General features: G+C 38.7%; 1 protein-coding gene across 6 annotated transcripts in view; it reads right to left on the bottom strand.

The window, feature by feature from the left end:
• Window positions 1-313: 313 nt before the first annotated feature.
• ZNF518B (zinc finger protein 518B) overlaps window positions 314-15,000 on the bottom strand; it is a 45,959-nt gene continuing 31,272 nt past the window's right edge. For 3 of the 6 annotated variants that reach the window (XM_051966534.1, XM_051966533.1, XM_051966532.1), the window contains exon 2: window positions 314-6,788. In XM_051966534.1, coding sequence (XP_051822494.1) covers window positions 3,362-6,679 — 3,318 coding nt within the window. In that variant the 5' untranslated portion in view covers window positions 6,680-6,788 and the 3' untranslated portion in view covers window positions 314-3,361. The remainder of the gene's footprint in view (window positions 6,789-15,000) is intronic. The other 3 variants (XM_051966535.1, XM_051966536.1, XM_051966537.1) reach the window with 3 other exon arrangements.

Genomic DNA, 15,000 nt, shown 5'->3' with positions numbered 1-15,000 from the left:
GCAACTGCTGCAGGAATCTAAACGTACATGAGGCACAAGGAAGTCAGGACTTCAACTAACATCCTAGGAAACAGCTGGACACAAAGTTAGATAATCCAGTCACATTTCATCTTAACTGAGGCCCAAAGAGGTGATGTGACTTATTCACCACCACACAGGGAGTCAACAGCAAAGCCTGAGATTCTGAGTCATCTTCCTCCAAATTCAATGCTTTCTATCTAATGCCTCAAAATGCCTTTCAATAAAGTCAAGATTGCAGTTTACAACCCAAATTTTCAAATGTTTACATTTAAACAAAAAAAAAAAAATCAGGTGGCAAAACTATTGCAAGTGTTTTATTTAACAAACTTTACAATGTAAACACTTCTATTGCTATGTACAAATGTTTCAAAATTAGAACAGTAACCACAGAAAACATTAACACAGGACTTAAAACAATCCTTCAAATATTCCAAACATTGTAATTTATAAATGCATACAGGTAGAAAACAAATTCCAAAAGGATGACAAAGTTTGAGCAACATAACCTCACTTTCTGTAAGATATAATCCAAAAGTTATCCTGGAAAAAGGAGAGGTTAAGTTTTGTAGGGTTAATACTCTGCCATTTGTAAATTGTAGTGTCTCTGATGAAGATGAATTTAACCATTAACTACTTTACAGGGCACCACGGGATTGCTCTACACCTTAATCCCGAATATAGGAAGATCATCCAACTTTCTGGTCCCATTTCAAGAAAAAAAGGGTTGTATTGAATTCGTGCTGAATACTCCTTATAAACTGTAGTTAAGTAGGCCCTTCGAGTACTAAAAGAAAGAAAAAACTATGTTAAAATTTTTTGCTGTGATTTTCATTAATATAAGTTCTTGAAGTGAACATATTTATATTCAAGTAAGTCTTGGGAGATTGCTTCAAGGAAGAAAGCTTTTATACAGGAAACAATGAAATTAAAAGATTTTCAACAGTTTTTTCAGATTTTTCTGTGTTAGGAAAACTACAAGTTTCAGAATCACAGAATCTAAAGAATTGGAAAGGACTTCAGAGGCTGTGCCTAATAAGGAATCCCCTTATAATAGTTTTGACAAGTGGCCATTCAAGCATCTCCTTGAAGAACTCAAAGAATTCACCACTTCGCAAGGCAGTCCATTACACTTTACGGAAATCTAATAGGATTATTTTTCTTTTGAGCCAACAGTTTTGCTTAACTATGAAAACATACAAGCACTTGTACCCTACAAAACTTTTTCATATAAACTAGATGAAGCTATCTTTTGATATAACACAGGAAAACTTCTTGAAGAAACATTTGTATTTTATAAAGCAAATGAACACTCCAATGTGTTTCCTAAAAGGCTCTCAATACTTTAACCTCATTTTTTAAATCATTTCTATTTCTTCCCAAATCTTGCCCTTCCATAAAATTTAGTAGCTCTTCACAAGCTAACTTGAGTCCACTGTTTTGTTTGTTCTCTCATATTCCAGACACCTCCTTGCACATTAGAAGGATGCAAATTCACATGATACATGTATCATCTTGTTTTTTAACTCAGTTAAGTATTATAAATAAAGACCCAGTTCCTAAAAGCACCATCTGAAATATTCATGTTTTTAATACTGTATTGATGAAATGTAATGATATGTTGATATAGATTTCTGCATTTGCTCTTATCAGATTAAATCACCACATATTGTGCTTAGATTTTCTACAAGTTGAGATTGATACTTATTAAAAAACGTACTCCCAAAATAAAGGTGTCATTTCTTGAATATAAAAAAGTACTTAAAATTTTTCCAGACTATAGTTATTTCATTATAAAAGGGGTCAGTGAAAATAGGTACCGCTGAATTTTCAAACAGTACTCTAAAAACATTTATATGTGTTTAGCTGCAGATATGCACACACATATGTATATATACACACAGAGGATAAAAAACTGTATTTCTGCCAGCAAAACTCAATTAACTGAAATTGCTGTCTATGATTCTCTAAGAAATGATATTTTTAACAGCAGACAATTCTAAATGCATAACATCTCCTGGCCATCAAGGTCTGAAATAAAAAATATGATCCATGACTTTATTTGAAATTGGATGTTAAGAACAGGTTTGTCTTGCCTATGTAAAGCCCAGGAAGACATGTTAAAATTAACTGGAAAAGGTTGCTCCTTCCTGTCCTGCCCTTTCTCTTCATCTATCTATCCCTCCACTCCCACTTCCAGCAGCCTTTTTTTGACAAGGGGCATCTTACACCTTGGGATAATTTGCCGCTTACTATATAATAAGGGGCACAATAAGAGGCAACAGGCACTAAAAAAAGAGGAAAATTTAGGCACTTAGAAAACAAAAACTCTCTTCCCTTTAGTCCCGTCCAGTTAAATAATAGTGAATTCAAACGTTGTCTAAAATCCATTCCACTTGCATGACCTAGGCAATAATCTAGCATCCAAAGATAGGACTTAGAATGGAAGAGTCCACATATATCTAGTCCAATCAACCTCATTTTATTTCTGATAAAACTTGGACCCAGAAAGAAGTGACTTGATCCAAGTCACACAAGCAACAATATTTGAAACCAGGTCTTCTGACTCCACATCTAGTGTATCTTTTCCATCACACCACCAGGCATCTAGACCATCCTTCTCAGTTTACAGTGTCATATCAGGACCATTGACTTTAGTTTTCTTAATAAATAAGACTGAAAAAATGTGTAAAACTTCTAGCACTTCCTCACATTCAGGGCAATGGTTTCCATCACAAAGGCTGAAAATGTCAGAGGCTCTGGTTGAGGCAGGGGAAGGGGGCGGGAGGGAAAGTAGCAGATGAAGTTACTTTAAGGTTCTATGAATGTAAATGAGAATTATTTTCTCTCGGCGAATACAACTGTAAAATTACCACCCTATATTCATAAGGGGGTTGTGTGTATGTTTAATATTGTCTCTTTATACTCAAACAGGTTAAGAACAATGTTTTGTTGGGGAAGGGGAAAAAGGCGAAGTAGTTGTGGCTCATGGTTCACTATTAGGCACGTTCTTGCTGCTTATCAGTTGTTCTTTGGCAAAAACCAAAGAACTAAAAGCAAGATTAAGTGTTAAGGACAACTCGGTCTATTATTTCTGTTGAGCTAACAGAGAACCCTATTAATATGTCTCCATAAAATGGTGCAGAAAGACTTGATTTGTATAGAATATTTTGGAAATTTCAGACATCCTGAAGTGCTACTTTTTACCCTTATATATAATCTAAATTTTTCTCCCTCTCATTCTGACTCCTTTCCTTTCCCATGCCCCTGCCTCAAAAACAAAAACAAAAACAAAAAAAACTACCTAATATAAGAAAAGCCAATTTTTAAAAATCCCATCTATTCATTTGGGGATCCCCAAAGGAGGAGAAAGCTGCTCCCAATCTCTGGTTGCTTCTATCAAGTGTCGCTGCCCATGACTCATCCACTCTTCCTGGTCTTCATATATCCTTCCACAAAACCAACATTTAAACATACCCTGTACTGATTCACCTGGTAAGGAATCCACTACCTGGTAGCTGTTCTTGTGGATCTTTTTAAGTTTCATTTTCAGCATAGTCTGCTTTTTCACTGGGAACACTGCCTCCGTGTTCTGATAGATAAGTCGACTGTGATGCCGTTTTACACCTAGCTGGTCACATGTTCGCTCAGATAAAACCACTTTAAGGACATTGCCTTTGTACTTGTTGACAACCTTCATCACGTTAATTACTTCCACTGAGTCAACATCTGGATGGTTTAACACAACAACTGGCTGGTTCCGGCGGGGGCATTTAATCAATTGTTCTGTTTTGACAGGCATAAGTCTGAGATGTCTTGATGTCATAAAAATACAAACATCCGGAAGCAAGTTGCTGTTGTCGGACTGGAGTTTTGTTTTTTTCTTGGCGATAACTGCCTGCTTTGTATTAATTTTGGACCCCGTGGGATCTTTGAAACTCATTTTTTCCTGTTGATCCTTGTCAGTGGCTTCTTTTGGTTGTGAACATGCAGAATTTGCTTGGTTAAAGACAGTACTAGTAGTCAGTTCTTGATTTGGTTTATTCGCCAATGATGTACCAAGATTCCTGGAACTCTCTGTTGACTGACTTTTATTTGTCAAAGATAAGTCTTCGCCTACTTGTTCAAGAAAATTGAAGGAAACAGATGTTGGTGACGGCCTTTTGTTGCCAAACGCATCACAAGGCCGCTTATTCTCTACCAAACGTTCCTTCTCAGTGGAACTGAGTTTTCCCAAGCCAGGTCTGGCATCAGGACCCTTCCTCCTTTCTCCAGCCTCCGGGTGCTTCTCCTTGCTTTCCTGACCTTGCATCTGCTGACGAGGAAATTGTTCAATACCAGCAACATTGTTCTGGAGTTCCCGACGTGGGCGAGGATCCAGGTTGAGTGCGGTATGTCCCAGAACATAGTCTATAGGAGTTCCCAAAGGTAGGGAGAGGTGGTCCACAGTGCTTGATGAAGGTGCTGAAGAATCAGTAGCAGCAACCAACTGGGCAAATTTTCTATGCAATGAACTGACTGATGGTGTCCTACTACAACTTGCATCGTCCCATTTAATTCCTTCGGGGATATTTTCAATCCCAGAACTGAGAGAAAATACTGATGAAATGATAGGACCATCTGATGAAGTGCATTCTGAATTCTGAATAGTAATTCCCATCAGATCTTCCAAAATAATCTCCTCAGGGTCTTGGGTCTTATTATCATTTTCTCCAATTAAGGTGATGTGTGATTGTTCACCATGTGAAGAGGAATCTGGCACCTGATTTGGACTACCTGAAGGTTCTTTCGCTTGTGCTTGTTTTAGTGGTTTGCTGCAAGCTACCATTTTAAAACTACCAACTTCATTCCTATGCAGAGAGGCCCTTGAACTTACTGGCAAAATGCCTCTTTCTGCAAAAGTCCCAATAGCTTCAGCAGGTTTGCAAGTTGAAGGTGATTTCTCTAAATGATTCAGAGATCGGTTCTGATGGGGGGAGAGGGCAGACAAATGTGGCAAAACACCCGACCTTTTCAAAGGACTGCATAAAGTGCCACTGTTCATCACAGACAACGACGAACAACACTTATTTTGTTTCATATCACCATCTCTTGAGGAAACAGGAGAAAGAGCTGCTCGATACGCAACTGAAGGCATTTCTTGCCTCCACTCCCCAATTCTGTCACGATGTGGACAGGACTTACATGGGCTTTGATAAGTCTCCACTTTATTCTTTAACACTTGAGAAACACAAGTTTTTCTGCGACTTAGATCCTTCACTTGGGTGTAATCTGTGGAGTGCAGATGATTAAAGGCCAATGGCTTTTCAGGACTCCTGTCCACTGCTGGTAGAGCTTGTTCAGTAGGCACTAGTTTTTCTCGCTCATTTGGCACTGTGGATCTGCTCACAAGCTCATACTTACCTTCATTAAAGCCAGGTGCAAAGCTACTTTTTTCTCTCAGAGGAATTAACTTTAGAACAAGTTGCTGGGTTCCATTGACTACCTTCACATCTATCAACTGGGCTAAACAGTTTTCGGGGACTTTCAGTTCGGCTGGGGCCACCACAGTCAGCGGCACGCCTGGCTTCACGGCTTCTTTGGCTGGTGACAATAACTCGACTTCTATGTTTTCATTCTCAAAAAAGTTAACTTTGCTTGGTTCTGGAAGGCAGGCTTGGTCAGGAGCTGAAGCTGCTTCCTCCTTGCTGCACTCCTTGGACTTTTTAAAGGGAATAGCATCATCACAGTCTGCTCTGTCCTGATCTCCATGGCCAGGGAAACATAAAGACAAATCTGATGGCTCATTCAGAAAAGAACTTGACTTAGGAACTTCACTGAAAATCTCAGAGTTCTGTTTGGAAAAACAGATTCTCTTTGACTGGTATTCCAGAGTCTGTTTAAAAGGTCGCTTCTCTCCACTGGGCTCATGAACTCGTCGTGTGTGTTTAACTATGTAATCATTTCTGACAGCACCATAATCACAATACTCACACTGATACGGAAATGTCCCTGTGTGTTTCACCAAATGCCTCTGGAATTCTCCTTTTGTGTAGGAGACATAGCTGCAGTGTGAACAAAAGAATCTTACATCTTCATGCTGGAGTGTGTGCTTTTTATATTGCAGAGCGTCCTTGGTAGAAAACCGGCACTTATCACAGTAATATTTGCCTGGCTGAAAGTTTTTTACTTTAAATTGGTTAGCATTAGTCCTTGAAGTAGCATTATCTTTATTTCCTAAATCAATGGCATTTGGTATATCATTCAAGGAAGGGAAAGGAGGAGATATACCTAAGTTGCACTTGACACACGCAAAGAACATCTGGTCCTTTTTCAGCTCCTCGAGTGGGATTTTTTGAACACTTCTACACCTCATACAAGTCACAATAGACATCCTGTCATCATCCTCTGCCCTTCTCTCTTGATAACCATGGAGGTGAGCTTCATGCCCATTGGGCTGAGTTTCATGCCCATTGGGCTGATTCACATGTTCACTGTCAAGTTGTTTGGGGGATGTAGTCAAAGAGTTATTTCTGTCATTCACCTGATTTGTATACAACTGTGGTATTATTTCCTTCATTTTCTTAATCTGCATTTCTAAAAACAAGTGGGTGTTGAGTTCCAGACCTTCAGTCAATGATATCTCTGGTATGCAATCCTCGGCATGTTCCGTTCCTGGCATAGAAGCAACTGCCTCCACAGCCAAGTTTAATGTTCTTTGTTGGCCAGGGAGGCTTCAAGACTTTGAAAAATGCAAGGGCCTTCAATTTTCTGAAGATTTCGATCAATTGCTAAAACAAAACAAAATCAGAAAAGTAGAATTAATTTAATGAATCTTATTTTCTGGCAAGGCTGTCTTAACATTTTATTAAAAATTCAATTTGAAATATTTTATGGCATTCTTAATAATGGAAAAGTTTATTTAATATCTCAATATATGAATGAACCAGAATGCACTGTTTAAAGTTTTTTAAATTAGGGGGAGAAGGGGGAGGGAGGAGAATGTAAAAACACCAAATTGCAAATCCCCACAATTTCTGCTTCAAAACTACCAGTGAAGTAAGAATATCCAATTCTCAATGATGTCTACAGCATCACCATACTTCTACTGTTGTTCTTTGGTCATTTCAATCACACATCTAACTACTTATAACCCCACTGAGTATTCTTGGCAGAGATATGGGAAGGGTTGGCCATTTACTTTTCCAGCACATGTTATAGATGAAGAAATGGAGGCAAACAAGGTAAAGTGACTAGCCCAACGTCACTCAGCGAACAAGTGTCTGAGGCCAGAAAGAGGTGTCCAGACTTCAAACCCAGTACTCCATCCCCTTTATCAATGAGCTGCCCAATAGAACTCTACTTCTTTTCTGAAACAGGAATAATACTTTACTCCCCTTCTGAAAAAGATAGCAACTGTGCCATCTTCATTTCTAGCGTGTCTTTCTTCAAAGATAGGAAGTTACTCTGAAGTTAATGTCAATCTAAAACTTTGGGTTGTATTCGACAACTTAGTCAATTCAATATCAACACAGACTATCAGTCTTATATAAAATATAACTGGTATTCTGAAACAAACCAAAAAAAGACAATAGTTGGTCCTTCTAATAACAAAGGTTTATAAAGCAGATGATCTCAATCCTAGTCCCATGTTTTCTATATTAACAACTCAGTTCCCTTTAGTACTCACCAGAAGGTAAGACAAGTAAAACTAAATTAATAAGACAATGAATCCAAAAGTGATTGTTAAAATATAAAGCATTTCACAGAATAAGCTATGATAAATGTTTTGACAACTTCCAGAATAGGTGATTTCATCAACGCAAGTACTCCCTCTACCAATGTAGAAGTAAAGCTTAATAAACAAAAATGAGTTGTTACAGCTGAAAAAAGTCATTAGCTTGTGGGACAATTTTCTGGACAGTTTAATGCATCTTCTGATGACAGGCTGACCTCCATCCTCTAGCTCCATGAGACCTGCCAACAGTTTCTGCTGCAACGGCATCACCTTCAGAATGTCAGGTTCTAACAAGTGACAAAGTAGACCAGTCATCAAAAAATAATGAAGTACTTACTTTAAAAAAAAAAAATGGAATGTGAAATAGTTAATGAAAAGGCAGAGACTAAAGGCTCTGGAGTACCAAGAACATCTCTGCAATTAAGTGGGCTGTCCCACAGACTCTCCCCTCCTCCCCCCCAGGGCTCCTAGCTCTACAGACAGGGTGGGGGGAGAGGTACCCCTGGCAGGGGGGAGGACCTCTGGCACGGGGCTACACTAGCACTGCTATCCATTGCCAAGGAATCAAATTTGCGTATTGATGTAAGAGCATAAATCTCTGTACAAGGAATAATAAGGCAGTGTCACTGTATAATCAAGTACAAAGAGAATCAAGTGTGAGGAAACTATTAATGTTGTAAAGAAAAGTCAGAGAATTGGATAGTTTTTAAATTACATTTAATGTAATCATTCCCTATAATTCCAGAGATAACAGGAACCACTAGAGTTTACTCGCAGGGGAGTGACATCCTACTTGTGCTTATAGATCCCCCGAAGCAGGGAGGCCAATTCAAAGGTGATGGAAACCTTCCCCAGGATGATGAGAAGATGAGACTGTGAAAACGTAGCATGGGCAAGGAACTGAAGATGACGCCCACATCAGGAGTCCGAGGGACTGGCAAAATGGCAATGTCCATTGCCTGTGGGACTGCTAGAAAAGCTTCAGCCTAGAAGCAGGAGAGATGAGGCAAACATAACTGGGTCTGCAGACCATCTGCACAGAGATAATGCTTGAGGAGATCAAGCACACAGAGCTTGCACCTCTGAGCCCTCGAGAAGGCCGAGCACCACAGAAGTCTTTGGGTAGGAATCTCCAAAGGCGAATGCTCCCAAACTGTCAGATGTGATACAGATAGGTCTTCCTGCCCACCCTCAGGTATCTGCACCGAAGAAGCGGTCCCATTCTACTTAGTTCTGGGTAGTAAAAATGAATATACTTAGTTCCTAACAGAATCATTTTGTCATGATAGTGCATTTAAAAACAAAATTTTGAATTTACATAGCTATGTACAAAAGTTGTGTTCATGCACAAATTGATACTCTCAACAGAGAAAAAAGTAGGAAATATGATCAAAACCCAGGTATTTCATGAAGTTCAGGACAATTAGAACGAAGCCACTACCTTTAAAATTAAAACAAACTTTTTTCTCTCCAACTTAGTCTTTCTAGATGCCATATTATAAAGAAAAAAATCATGAATTGAGTCAAAGAATCAAACATTTATTAAGTACCTGTTTTGTATCAAACAGGAAAAAAAAGGCCCTCAAGGAGTAGGCAATCTAATAAGGGAAAATAAAATAAAAAGAAGCTGAAAAGATAGTAAAGAGGAGAAAGTACCAATCTCGAGGGCATGGTGGAAATCAGTCAGTCCCAAGGTAATGCAGGCAGATGAGAAACGAGGAGATGTCTGAGCTGAGGAATGAGGCAGAATTCCAAGACTGATGAGATTTTATGGAATAATGAGGTTATATTCATAATGAGCTTCCTGGGACAGGGTGGAGAAATCAAAGAAGCACTAAAGAAGTCCTGCCAGGGAAGAGACAACAGAGGGACTCCACATCTAAGACTAGCTTCTTTTAAAAACCAATCTGGCATTAGGTTAGAATCACCTCTGAAGGTTCATAAGCACTACAGAAAGTCATTCTCTTTTTATTTACAGTAATTGACCTGTGATATCATCCAAATGATAACTTGTCCTGGAGCCAGAGCAAATCAACAATCCATCTGTGCTCAAAGAGTTACCTGGGGCACCAAGGTGGCAAGGACACAACATTAAATGAAAACCGTGTTCCTATGTGGTCTTCTGTCAGAGCTCTCCTGCTGCCCACACAGTGATTTTCTCCAGATGTCAGGTTAAGTGTGGTTGCCAGGCAACGCTGTTTATTGTTCAACAATGCATCTCCATGGTAACATCTATTTTCAGCTGGCTTCTTCAGGATTCCAGTTTAAGCTATTTAATTTGACTTGTTCTCCTCTCCTTGTTTTCTGGTCAGCCTGGCTCTTAGCTTCTGTTTCTCCTTGCTCTCCAAAGTGATGTGTTCAGCTACCTTCCTGATTCTGAGCCATCCCATCTGATTGCTCACAGAAGCCTTGAAAGCTGTGGCCATCAGCTTTCTGGGGCTCCCTCCCCAGTGTTCCTGCTGCTCCAAAGGCAGGGCTCCTGCAGGCATCCCTTTCCGTGCAGAGAAATCATGCCCGTCTGTGCCCATCACCGCCCACTTTTAATGAATATCCCCTCTAATAGTTTGCATTAGCAGGAAATAGCAAGGCAAGTAAATTCAAATGGTCCCTTTGATAGCCTTCTCCCCCAAGGTCAGAATGAAAAGATAATAAGGAACTAACTGCTTGGAATCATACCAGATCACTTCTGGTTAACAGAGCCCTTTCCACTATAGCACACTAGACTTTATTAAGATATTTCAATACTATGATCTCACCTTTATTCCAAAACCTACAGAATAGGAAAACTAAGCAGTAAATCATTTTGAACCTGATCAATGGGGCTTCTATGTCTAACCAATACAATGAGGACATACTTGTCCATACTTGTTCCATAGGACTTTAAAATGAATGATCAAAATACATAGTTTTCACAAGTTTTTAAGCTTTAAATAGTTATGCATGGAGAGTTTTCATTTTTTCTACAAAAAGGAAGAATTCAGCATTTTCTTTCCTTGATTCCTCTGACCAAATTTTGATTTTTTTTTTAAAGTTAGTGACTGATTCATGTCCTGCCAATAATGCCTCAAAGGGCTTAAAATATGGCAGACACTGGCTATAACACCCATTTATTATTATAAAGATTGGATATAAAGAAATTTTGTCAAGACTCAAAACAGTAAAACAGTTTAAAAAAAAAAAAAAAAACAGTCCAAATGTTTTAAGATCTGGAAATTAGTCTCTAGCATCATGATTTTTAGACCTACAAGAGTAGAAAGTATACTTCTCTGGCAAATTCTCAGATCTGGAAGGGACCTCAGAGGCTATTTAATCCAATTTATACCTTAACAAAATGTTTAGCCCCCTCCTACAAAAATCCCTGACAGGTGATCAAGCCATCTTCCATTTGAAAATGGAAGAAAAACCTATTCTAGCCAGAGAATCCATTCCACTTTGGGTTTTCCCCCCTTCTTTATATCCAGCCCACAATTTGCCTCTTTGTATTCTGATGTTTGCTGCTTGTTCTGGGGCCAAGCAAGAGTTCTAAATGCTTCTTCAAATGCTAGTCCTTCAAATCCTTTAAGACACCCCAGTTCTTTCTTACCCAAGCTAAATGCCGGCAGTTCTTTTAAACTCCTTAGACAGCAGGGTTGCCAGCCCCCTTTTCCCATCCCTCTTATCCCCCTTTAGGCACCATCCTTATCAATTTCCTTAATAAAATCTTTAAGTCAGACTTGGCCATAATGCTATAAGCAAAAAGATAGATAAAAGCTTTACTATAACACTAGTATGTAATGATATATGTCATTTTCAAGTGGATCCCTATTTAGAATCTAAGTTGTGCTTTAGTGAGCTAAGTAGTCTGGATAGACTTAAGAATGACTTAAAGTCTCCTCAGAGACCAGTTTTGCTTAGGAATTAAAAAAATAAAAAACAGTACATAGAATGCCCAACTTCAGCCAGTCTGCACAAGATACAATGACAGACATACTCTCATTCTCTCTCTCCTTCTGTCTATCTTCCTCCTTTTCTCTCCCTCTCTTCCCTTTCGTTTACAGATAAAAGAGCACAGTCCTTGAAGTAAGAATATCCAAATTTAAATCCAACCTCTTCTACTTACTTTGGACAAGTCAAATAACTTTTACCCTTTTCTTTCTCTATAAAACAGGAATCAAAATATTTGCATTTAAACTGATTTCTATAAGAAATTTAAATTAAAAATTAAAGAATTTTTCAAGAAACTCATTCTACAAATCTTAAGTACTACAAAAATTCATCTGGTGCTATTTTTAAACAAAAACACTAATTTTCAAACCCTTGGCTAAAATGATCAAATAGCCTTCTAATATGTCACAGAAATCTTTTTAAGTTTTTCATGGGTTTAAGTGGAGAATGGTGTGATCTTTCTTGAGTACTCTGGATCCCCTCAGTTGTCATTCCCACTGATAAACCATTATTATCAAAATAGATTGTCAATCAACACTTTCAAATAACCAAATACTGAAAACAGTTGCACAGAAATATCATGAGAACCTCTATTTGTAAGTTGGACAATATGAATTAGGAAAATGTGAATAGGCTTTTGCAGAATCAACCTACAGTCTTTTGGGATGTCACTGTGTGTAGTGTGAATTAAAAAAAGAAAAGCATTTGTACCACCAATGTGCGATGTTATGATTAACAGCAAGTGTTCATGAAATACGAAAAGGACAGTCTTTTTACCTTCAAAGTACTGAAGGGCAAAGAGGGTTTTTCAGTCTATGAAATCACAAGGATAACTGAGCCACAGAGGAGACAAGTGACAACATGCCATTTCCAAAAGCAATGGCAACATTGACTTGACTATAATTCCCAGAGCAAGAGGAGTGAGGGGATGGAGGGTGAAGGGTACATGTACTGTTAGGACAGGTGGCAAAATGGCCAGTATGAAATAAAGCCAAAACAGGAAGAAAAACTTTAAATTTACGAAAACCACAATACAGCATTTGGCAAAGAATTCTTTGGGTAAGTGTCTTTTAGGAAACAGAATGGAAATGGAGCAATGTAATTATAAGATAAATAGAGGAAATACCAAACCTTAGAAGATGGCATAGATTTAGAGCTGGAAAGTGACAGTGGAAAAGTATTTTTGAACTTGATTCTTCAACGAGTGCCTTCTGATGTTGCAAAATAAGATACTTCTTCAGGGGTTCATTCAAGGAATACAGTCTAACCTTCTGTAAAGCATAACCCTCCACCAACATTTGAATGTTTTGATTTTTTCCTTAATATGACATATTTCCAATCATTTTCTAACTTATCTTCAGAAATGAATGAAACTGAAACAAAGAACTGCTGAGAAGAGTTTTTAGATGTCCATAAACCATATCAGGAGTTGGGAGGAAAAGATAATGAAACATACTTTCCTCCTCTAGAAAGCAAGAGCTTTCTAAGCATAAAATGTTACATACTCCATCAGATGTGGTCATTGTATCCGATTGGTTTTAATTCTGACAAAAATTTTTAAGTGTGAAGTTATCAGGATATGTCAATGGTATTAAAAAGGCTTTTTTTTTTTTTAAATTCAAGTCTCTAGGAAAAAAGTTTTAAAAAATCAAAACAGTTTCATGTGGGAAAAGCTGCATTCAATAAGACAGAAAGAGGTAGTCTTTAGTTCCTTTTTTTTTTCATTTTCTGTTTGACATTGGAAGTTTGTTTTTGTTTTACCTTAACCTGGACCATAAGTTATGACCAGGCAAAAGTTTGAGGGGAGGGAAGATGAAATCCTCAAAGGTTGGTTTCTTGTGAATCCACTTTTAACAAGAACAAAAAATATTTAAAATGAATTCATAGTTTTCAAATAAACCTAAAATAACCATCTGCCAAACATGATACTTTTTTAAACAGACCATTTATATTTTTGTATCCCTATGCTGAAAAGTTTGGATCTATAAACTGTACTTCCATTCATCGCCCATTCCCCTACTACTACATCTCTTCCCCAATCCAAATATTCATGGCTTAAATGTTTACTAATACTTCATAAATTTAGCCTTTTTCTTCTCATCATCAAAAGCTTTTTTTTTTTGGGGGGGGGGAGATAGAAGAGTGCAGAAAACAAGTAAAGTTGATTTAACAACTCACATTACTATGGCATTTTAAGGTTTACAAAGTCCTTTGCTCACAACAATCCTGTAAGAAAGTACAAAGATTACTATACCTATTTAGTGAGAAAGCAAGCTGTGTCAGAAAAATAATTTGCCTCCAGTCACACAGCTCACATATAGTTAGTGGAATTCAAATTTGAACCCTATCTTATGACTCTACAAAGCGGTGTGTTACAAAAGAAAATCACTCCTGGGGATAAGACTAATTGATTCCAGTAAGACTAGCTCCTAACTTGATTCCTAGAGCTCAAGGAAGAACTTAGAGCCAAGAAACCAGAGTCGGATTTTTTTACTTAAATTAGTCCATTAATTCATATAGAATAAGTTTTTTGCATATATCTCATCCTTATAATCAACTCATGAGTCAACAGAAGTATCTCCACTTAACAGATGGGAAAAATGGAATCCAGGAAGTTGCTAATTTCCCAAGGTGGCAGGATGGCCAAGAGCAGCAATAATTAAGGCAGTGGCAGTCCCACTCTCCCTAGAATCACCACTACTATCATTACTGAAAAGGGAAAGGATACAGGGGCAAAAAAACTACATCAAATAATGGTAAGCAAAGGAGTAAAGGCCACAATAAATTCCCATGCCCGAAGCAGGGAAAAGGAGCATTTTAAATAGTGACCATTTCACATCTCCCTAGAACCGATTTTTAAAGCTGCTGCCCAGTGAATCTGCCTAATTCTGTAAGGGGTTCTCGCCCTGCGGTGTACCAGAAGGCCAGGCCCAGCCGCTTTTTACCTCTGGTGGCACAGAGCATGTCCGCACCTAACGGACAAAGAGAGAGGGATGGGATCGGAAAGGCACCAGCACCAGCGTCAGAACTGGGCCTGGCCGGTGCGGGTCATCAGACAAAAAGGACCAGGCGCCTGGACGGAGAGGGCCCGCCATTCCAGAGATTACTCAGCCTGTTAAGGGCTATGACCAACCCTCAGCGCAAGCCCAAAGGCCAGGGAAAAGAAACAGGCCCCCAGAGGAGCGGAAACCCCGGGCTCGGCTGACCCCTCTCCCAAGGACTGGGACCTTGTGCAATGGGACTGTCCCAGCCCGCAAATACGGATGTTCTCCGAAAGGCCGTTCGTCGTTTCCTCCTGTCAGGTCTCCCACCTCCAGACCCTCTAAGCTCAAGGTCGCGGC

Source organism: Antechinus flavipes, chromosome 6 (assembly GCF_016432865.1).
Source record: "Antechinus flavipes isolate AdamAnt ecotype Samford, QLD, Australia chromosome 6, AdamAnt_v2, whole genome shotgun sequence".
NCBI lineage: Eukaryota > Metazoa > Chordata > Mammalia > Dasyuromorphia > Dasyuridae > Antechinus > Antechinus flavipes.
The sequence above is the reverse complement of the archived record's forward strand: the minus strand, read 5'-3'. Positions and strand labels throughout refer to the sequence as shown.